At 36.7% G+C, this 9021-nt stretch overlaps 1 protein-coding gene across 1 annotated transcript; it reads left to right on the top strand.

The window, feature by feature from the left end:
* The first annotated feature begins 567 nt into the window (after window positions 1–567).
* Window positions 568–6563, top strand: LOC149011121 (uncharacterized). Its single transcript, XM_089163596.1, has 4 exons — window positions 568–833; window positions 4638–4907; window positions 5010–5225; window positions 5991–6563. The coding sequence occupies exons 2-4, from the start codon at window positions 4665–4667 to the stop codon at window positions 6045–6047; spliced, it is 516 nt and encodes a 171-aa protein (XP_089019722.1). The 5' UTR covers window positions 568–833; window positions 4638–4664; the 3' UTR covers window positions 6048–6563.
* Window positions 6564–9021: the final 2458 nt, after the last annotated feature.

Below are 9021 nucleotides of genomic sequence, written 5' to 3'. Positions count from 1 at the left end.
ATTTCTTCTTGTTCTTTTTCTTACACACCATAAATTGTTAGTCAACCGGATTTTAAACTATTAATCTAAACCTTTAGTTAGCCCAAACCCAAACCGCATCAAACCGAAACCAGCCCGAAACCCCCCAAACCGCCCCATTGACACCCCTGGATATTAGTATGGAAGGATTTTAAATAGTCAAAAAGTAGTATTTATACCCCCCCCAAAAAGAAAAAAAGCAAGTAATATGTTTTATCTTTTTTTTTTTTTTTTTTTTGGGAATAAGCTTTTCTATATACGGGGTGTTGGGGGTATTACTTAATATAGCTTCGCCCCTTGCCCGATGGGTTCGAACTCCAACCTTCTACTTAGAGGTGTTGATTTTTAACCAACTAAGCTGTCCCTCGGGGTCAAAAAAGTAGTATTCTCAACACTAACGAAGCAAAGCTTGTCCGATAAAACCGATTCAATTTTATGCAAGTATCCTATTGTATCGGATTTTAAGTAACCGATACAATCCGAAACGGTACACTAATAAGTAATAACCATGACTTAATGGGCCTGCTGAACGCGTCGGCACATAAAAAAACCCATGAAACCCTCTAAAAGTTTTGCGCCTTTTCTCCTAACAGTCCTACTTATAGAGGAAACTCGCACAACGGATTTCCGGGAACACTTCCGACACTCTCACCTCCAATGTTCTTCCGACACCAAATGCTGATTCTACGGTGAGCGCCTTTCACCCATCACTGCAATCGACTCTCTCCAAATATTCTTCTCAGAGATCGGCCGGTTTTGTTCATTTCCGGCGAAACCTACCTGCAATCGATCCTAGTCTAAGCCTTTCCTAGCTGGTAAGCGATCTTTTTCTCTCATAGATCCGGCAATTTGTGTTCATTGTCGGTAGAGTTTTCTGGATTGAGTGCAGATCTGCAATGAGAAGCCTTTTCTTGTTATGAATAAATAAATTGGTGATTAGATGTATTTTTCGTAACATTGGAAATTGTATTCTGAAAAATTTAGTCTTGCTGTCGCTCCTATTGCGAGAGCTACTAGGTGGTGGATCTACGGATTTGGCTTAGATGGGTGATCCGTCAATATTTACTTGGCTTTGGATTTTTTGTGTGTGGAAGATCTTGGAATCTTATCTTATTTCATGTGCTTACTGGAAACAATTGGTGTTCCACGTCTAATGCGATTGTAGAATAGAAGACTCGTCAGAAGTTCTTTCTCTTTAAATGATAAAATGCTTTCTTCTTTTGTGGAAGGAAAGGGCAAGGAGGTGGGTAATTTGGGAGTTTCAGTTTTGTTTGATTTTGGTATGTGGAAATGTTGTATTATAGATTGGGACTCTGATCATAAAGGATGTGAGGATTTCAGAAGAGTGAAGACTTCATGTCTAGTTGGTGCGTGGGAGGGCATTGAGCAATTGTATGCTGACCTAATCTAAAGGCAGTCCTTGTAGATGGAGGAAAAATGAATTTACTCTTCTTTTGGTAGGATAATGTCTTTGCTTCTAGGTATTTGTGTAATTTGAGACCTCACAAAAGTACTTGATCAGCGAATGTTTTTAATTAATAAGAAAAAAAGAGATTTGATTCTCAAACTTGTTGAGAATTTCTTAGATGGAAATATTTATCTTCCCTTCCATAATCAATGATTGTGGAATCTTAGTGTAAATTGACTAACACTGTGGGATAGTTTTTATGATTAGTTAATTGATCAAGCAGGAGAATTTGAAGTAAATCTTTTGTGCCAATTCCTTCTGGGAGCCAAATTATGATTTTAGACATTTGGATGAGATACTAGTTATAACCCACTAAGTCTGGATATTCAAGCTGTATATTATCCCCCTTGGAATTGACAACAGAGCTGTCTGCTTATGTTTTAAATGGAAAAATTAACAAGTGATTGTGCTTTTGCTTTATAGTGAAGAGCAAAAATTTTGGACTATCTTGTCAGGAAAGTTCTCAAGTCATGTTGCCTATTTTTTCTCCCCATCACAGCAATAGTTTACTCGTAGATGTTTTGTGCCTTTTCTATGATGGTGTGTTGAATACTTTTTTTATAGGATGAGAAAAGAACAAGTAATGAAACCATTTAAATTCAGAATAATTACATTTTGTGGGATTTACAATGTGAACAGTGCTTGATTTGAGTGTAATTTCTTTATTGATAATCTGTGAATGCGTAGCTATCTTTGCTGGACTCATCTTAGCCAACACAATTCATAAGGTAAATCTTATAAGACAGCTGTAAGACAAGAAATGATGTGCAGAGCTGGATGATAGGTGATCATGGAACAAAATAAACAGAACTACTGCAACTGAAATGATTTTTTTGATAGGTCCATTTGATAAATGAAAAATCTGGGAGAATCTCTTTTGAGATGGTATGGGTGTATGCAACAAAGACCTTTGATTGCATGGTACCGAGTGGTGTGGTTCAGATTGAAGACTTGAAAGAGCAAGGGAAGTCTTAAAATGATGTTGGGAGAAATGGTCTTAAAACACATGCACAAATTAGTAATGACGGATAGAGTTGAAGCGAAGAGGATCCTTTTAGCCAACCTTGTTAAGTTGTGATAAGGCCTTGTTGAGTGGTCCATTCTATGAGTTTATGAGGAGGATTTTTTTAATCTTTTCTTTTTATTTTTTATTTTGGGTAATCCAGTAATGGCTTCTATTGAGTGGTTTTCTTTATATTAGCTTTGTTGTCCTTCTCCATAGCCTTCTTCAGATTTTTTCTCTTCTCTAAAGGAAACTATACAGAGCGAACATCCAGTCAGGTGTCCACTCCCTGGTACAAGCAGGCTTTTTTCAAACTATTGGATTCAGATCCATGTAATTATGAGTAGTGGCATGTAGGGATGTATCTGCTGAGACTCTGATTGTCTTTCTTTGTGTTAGCTTTGTTGTCCTTCTCCACAGCCCTGTTCAGATTTTAAGATTTTCTCTCTCTAAAAGAAAATATACTTAGGGAAGGTCCAGTGAGGTGTCCACTCCCTGGTGCAAGCAGGCTTCTTTCAAACTGTTGTCAGATCCATGTAATTCTGAGTAAATCCAGCACTTTCAAACCTGTTTGTTCACTTATGAACATGATTGTTTATCCAGCACTTTTAAACCTGTTTGTTCACTTATGAACTTGGTTGTTCTCTTCTGTTCCTCCCTTCTCTCTTTCATGTCATGGCACTTAAAACAGTTTTATACTGATTAGGATCGAGCATACTCCAGAAAAATCCTCCATTACATGCATTATATAGACTAACAGATTATTATCAGTAGAGTTTCTTCATATTTCATGTACCAACACCATACCACACCCCACCCCACCCCTCCAAAAGGAATTAAAAAGGAGGGGGGGGGGCACTGTTTCAGTTATGACCAGTTAGTTTTTGAAATGATTTGCAGGATGGCCATGTTACTCCTTTAAGGGTAATATTACAGTTGTACTTTCTATTCTATTCACCTTCAACTTTTCTTCAAAGACCATTGAACCTGGAATGAGCTTTTTGTTTTTGTCTCCCCAATTGCCCATCTATGCTCCCCTAACTTTCCCAACCTCCTTCCTCTTGCCAATTCGGTGCCTTCCTGCAAGCTCTTCAACAATCAGCCGCTGGCAGAGACATTTTTATCATTGCGAAGTCCCGTCTAAACTTTCCAATCATTCCATGAACTGTGAGTGAATTGATCAGTTATCATGAGCTTTTTCGACCTTTCTGGGATAGTAGATTATCCCCAGATTCCTGTTTCAGTGGTTTCTCTTTGGTTGAGTTCCTCCTCTTTATCTGCTGGCGCCTTAGGTTTATGTTGAATCCTTTGGGTTTCTGTTGCATGGTGGGCCACTGGTCGGGTGAGCTTCATCCTTCCTAACCTATAATCTCTTTGGTTTGGTTGCTTCACTATCGAGTTCATTTTTGTGTTCCCCCTTCTTATCTCTCTTTCTTTTTTTCCTTGTTTGCTCTTTACTTTGTGTTATTTTTTCTTATGCAAGTTACCTGTTTAAAAATTCACTGATTTCAACCATAGGGAGAGTCGATCCCTGTCTTCGCTCCTTGTTTTCATCCTTAGACATTGGGTTTCCTGTATAATAAGGGGATCCTAGTCAGAGTTTCCCAGTGCCTGAAACAATTCCTGCTGAGAGATCTTTACTGGAAATCTGAGACCTGCAACTTGCTTAGTTTTTTATTTCAGGAATATATTTTTTAAATTGAAGTTGCTGGTTCAAGTCTATGGCTTGAATTTGACAGCACTAGAGATTACTAGTCTGTTCCTATATCGTCATGCGATTCGGTGCCCTGGTTCAGTGATTGGGGTGAGCATAACAAATCTCCCTGCTGCTTGCTGCATTTGGATCGGAAATAGTCCTCAAGTAATTACTGTTGTGTCCTTTTAAATATTTTAGCTTATGCTTACAGTTCTAGGTTTTCTAAAATTATGAAATGGCTACTCTTCCCTTATATTTGGTTTATTAACTGGGATGAGTTACAGCAACACAAAAGCAGGATTTTGTAAACCACGTTTGTATTACCACTACTTAAAAATTGCTAAAAAAAGCCACTTTATTCTTTAAATGCATGTTTAAAGCAATAGTGTAGCATTTTGATATTCTTACAACATAAGAGCAACAGATCCAATGTAAAACCGACTTTTGTGCAGCTTGGTGAGCAAGACAAGGGGGAAATAATGAAGGACGAGGAGGCACCCATAAACACAACCACAGCGGCAACAACTACTTCCAAAAAAGAGAGTAATGACTTCAGTGTCTTCGGGAAAGGAAGATACAAGTTCTGGGCTCTGGCTGCCATTCTACTCCTCGCATTCTGGTCTATGTTCACTGGTACTGTTACCCTCAAGTGGTCTGCTGGCAACTTAAATCGTATCTCTAGTGACATGGATTCTCCAATCCATGATGATCTTGATGTCTTGGTTTGTATTTAATTTCTTTAATGGCAGTTGATATCTATATACTACTAGGTTCTTGGCTGTAAATTTGATTCATTATCTATATTTCTCATGTCCTGGTGACAGGAAATTGAAGAGAGGGAAAAGGTAGTAAAGCATATGTGGGATGTCTATACCCACAGTCGTCGAATCCGACTGCCTCACTTTTGGCAGGAGGCTTTTGAAGCTGCTTATGAGGACTTAGCCAGTGACCTCCCTGGTGTCAGAGAGGCTGCCATATCTGAGATTGCTAAGATGTCCATGCGTACGATTGATCTGGATCCACCTCCTGTTCGTTCAACGGTTGGTTCCACATTATTCATCTTGTCCTTTCTGGGAAGGTTTCTGTAGAACTTAAAAGCTTTTTTTTTTAATCTGCATAACCTAATTTATGATGCATCCGTTTGATTATCTTACTTTTGTTACCTATAACCCCTTGCCATTTCGTATTAATCCAAGTTCATAAAGGGTCTTGAGAACTTTCAGTATTGATAGTTTTTGGCTGTTGTTCACTGTCTATGCCTGTGGATAGATTTAGGCACAAGCGTAATTAAATGCTGTTTTTTAAAATTTGGAATGGGATTGGTTATCAATTATAATTTGATTCTCACCAAAATGTCTGGATTAATCATAGTTGGCTGGGACTCTGCCCTGGTTGGTTGAACTCAGTAAGAGAAGACTTTGGGTTAGTCTCCTCTCTGTCAAATCAGTTAACTGTAGCAATTCTGATCCAGTTTTTTAGATTGACTATATGGCAGAAAATTGCCTGTCTAGTGCATTAAAGAAACTAGCAAAACAAAGAAATACCTAGATTATTCTGTTGCACAGTTGAAGGCCATGCATATCTGATGGATCGAGAAAGTTTAGTTAAGTGTTGCCTATAAAAGAAAACCAAGTGTATGTTGGTTAACTCAAGTACTCATTGCTTCAACGAGTCTACTGTCCTCGTATTGGATATGTTCTATTAGAAAACTAGGGTAGGGCCTTGGAAGTTTTTCCTTTTCTGTTTTTTCTTCTTCTTTTTTTCCCTCCTAAGCATATCCTGGTGTTTGCCATGATGCTGTTCAGGGTGCCAGAGCTATAAGAAGAAGTTCCAAGCTGGCAGATGTAAAGAAGTCGGGGTAATAAGCTGGAATCTTTCGATGGCATTAAGGTTGTCGAAGAGCCCCCATTGATTGATCTATTACACAGTGGTTGCTCTGGCGAGTTTCCTAACATGAAGACTAAAGTTTGGAGTAGGTGGTGATGAGCAAAGTAAAGAGATGATGTACTAATGATGTTTATTCAGTTGCCCTTTTCTTCGCTCTTTTTGATGTTTGTTATCTTATGATTTCCATATCTTTTGGTATGGGATCAATGAACTTGTAACTACATTTTGGCAGATGGATTCCAAGTAGAAATATGCTCTGAGATGGAGGGTCTGCTTAAGCAAATCCTATCTTTGTTTATAATTCTCCAATATAGTTTCTATTGTTTGGTATGTTGCGGTGTTCACTCTGCTGTCACATGTATGAATACTCAAAAAGGCTTATGAAAGCAAAGAGCAAATGTTATCTGACATTAATCTGTCCTATGATATATAATTTGTGGCTTGTATGCTAATATTTTGGGTGTGTATGCTCACTTGCTGGAGGCTTTGACAACAGGTTCAAGTCCTGGAAACAGGGTTCAAGTTAGTTACATTTGTCAATTCCCAGACCTTATTAAATCTGAGAACCTTGTGCATTGGGTGGTACAGCCTTTCTTTTATGATTTAAAGCATTCAGATTATCTGGTTCCTCACAGGTACATATGCAATGAAATTGACTACTAGAACTAAACTTGCTGTTCCAATTAAATTCTGGATCTCCACAACTCTCTCCATGGCTGCTTTTAAAATATTTCTTTATAAAGAAATTAACAAAGTTGTGCTATGGGCAATGAATCACGCCCTTCATGTAAACCCAGTTGAAATATTGAAATTCAGGCACTTCCATTTTATTGCATAATGAATCTATTGGAACAAAAGTACCAAAGCAGAGTGAAAAATTCATACAGGAGCACTCTGGAGTAAAATTCTTTATGTATGATTATTTTGAAGGGTCACAGCCTTCTATCTCAGCTGTTAGCTGACTTCTGATTAGCCATTCATAGTGAAAATAAACTGTGATTACTTGCCATTTTCAGATTCCAGGGTAGATAGGTTTCCCTTGCCATTTTAAACTATCCCATGGGTATGCTTGACTTATTTCTTCATCTCCGTGTGTCATTTATGACTTCTTCCTCTCCAATCGTAAATTCTCATAAAGTTTGAAAGATATGGTATATAGGTGATGTTTCAAGCTTAGGATGTGGAGATAACATTAAAAATCAATTGAGATTAATGTTGTTAATGATAATAAGTATAACTGAGAAATTGGATAACAGGGAATGGCATTAACATTAGAAGGTGGTACAGAAAATTTTCCAATAAGAAGTTACCAATGATTCAGGTAGAAAATGAATTTTAATTGAACTCTTAAGAATCATGGCGAAGGTAGGTATTGTCATCATTACCAAATTTACAAAAGGAGGCTCCACTGAAGTAATGCAATTCCTAGTCAATGATCCTTGCTTTGCTATGACCTTTAAGCTAACATCAAATAAAGATGAATTATGAAAATTAGATTACGAAGCTTTTTTTATGTCAATATTAGAAAGCTCTTGACCTTTTTGTAGAACAACATTTCTACTGAAGAGAACACTAGTCTTAGTGAAGTTGATTTGTGGGCCTATGGGTCAGAAGAAATATTAGGAATTGCTCCAATCATAGAAAGATCCTTAAAAGCACTAAAGACTATAAAAGCATTATCCAAAAAAAAAACGAAGAATGTAGACTAATCTCAAGGATTTTTTTTGGAGTTTTTGGTGACTATGACCTAATCTCAAGGATTTTAAATGCCACTTCTAAAGGATTAAGATTCATGAATATAATAAGAGAACATGCTAGGAAGTTATGGCACAAATGAATAAATAAGGGTATATGGATATTCTTGTCGGATTCTACATTTGGGTGTGAAAATTTTGATAGCTACTTTTCAATTTGGCAAAGAGCTTCAACGATGCATATAACAACAATCAAATGAATTATCTCAGTCGAAATCTTGACTACCCAATTCTCTGTTTTTTTTAAAAGTATGCAAAATGAGTGGTCAAGATTTCGACTTCGACCACTCGTTCAATCATGGTCATACGCAGCTTAATGTTGTCCATTAAATGTGCAGCACAAAAAAGATGAGCCCTTCAATTGGGTAGAAAACGAAGTAAATGATAAAAGAATAGATAAAAGCTTACCCTGCTTAGCCCTAAAACTCAAGAAATCAAATATGAATTTAAGAATGAAAAAAAAAATTCAACTCAGTCATAAAGCCCTTGAAAGGTCCTATTTAATAGCTACCCAACCATCAAAGTACCTGTTTTCTAGTATTAATATATTTTAATTTTCAAAAAAAGAGAGAGAGACAGAGAGAGAGACTAAATCCATGTAGTATTATAATTAAAAGTGGATGAATTGAGACTTCTCCCTTAGCTAGCCAAATACAGGACTCTTCATAAACCCTAAAATACATGTTTCAAATGAACTCAAGACCATCGTTAGTCAACAAAAACGATACAAGGACAAAAAAGACGAGTAATGTAGATTCTTAACGCAAAAAGAACAAACAAAAAGTCAAATAAGATGCTCAAACAAATGCAAAATCATAAAAAGGGGAGAAAATGAATAGAAAAAGAAAATGGCATTGTTCACATTTAAATTAAGGAATTTTTTATTTAAAATACATTAATCTACTATTAAATCCATAGTTATGTTCCATAACTCATTTTAAGCACCAACACATTCGTGGACCATGCTTTGATCTTAGATTGAAATTTTAATCATACAAGATGTAGCCCTTTGAGTCATCTTAATGTCAACCAAGTATTATTTTTATTTTTATTTTTATTTTTTTGTGGGATAGGGTTTTAAATGCATTTTTAATAACAAAGCTCTATAAAGACATCCCTTTCTCATCCTACACATTTTTCTTTCTTCTGGCTCCCATGAACAGAGTTACAAAGAGCCCTCTATCTTTTGTCTTTG

The sequence above is a fragment of the Hakea prostrata genome, chromosome 7 (assembly GCF_041222555.1).
Source record: "Hakea prostrata isolate BN-2017 chromosome 7, UWA_Hpros_2, whole genome shotgun sequence".
NCBI lineage: Eukaryota > Viridiplantae > Streptophyta > Magnoliopsida > Proteales > Proteaceae > Hakea > Hakea prostrata.
Note: the sequence above shows the minus strand (reverse complement) of the source record. Positions and strands in the feature narration are given on the sequence as shown.

What these genes read in the sequence shown, in the direction of transcription:
- LOC149011121 (XM_089163596.1), top strand. Translation starts at nt 4,665, where the DNA reads ATGAAGGACGAGGAGGCACCCATAAACACAACCACAGCGGCAACAACT. An exon ending in ATGATGATCTTGATGTCTTG is followed by an intron (nt 4,908 to 5,009) that starts GTTTGTATTTAA and finishes TCCTGGTGACAG; the next exon opens with GAAATTGAAGAGAGGGAAAA. An exon ending in CACCTCCTGTTCGTTCAACG is followed by an intron (nt 5,226 to 5,990) that starts GTTGGTTCCACA and finishes GATGCTGTTCAG; the next exon opens with GGTGCCAGAGCTATAAGAAG.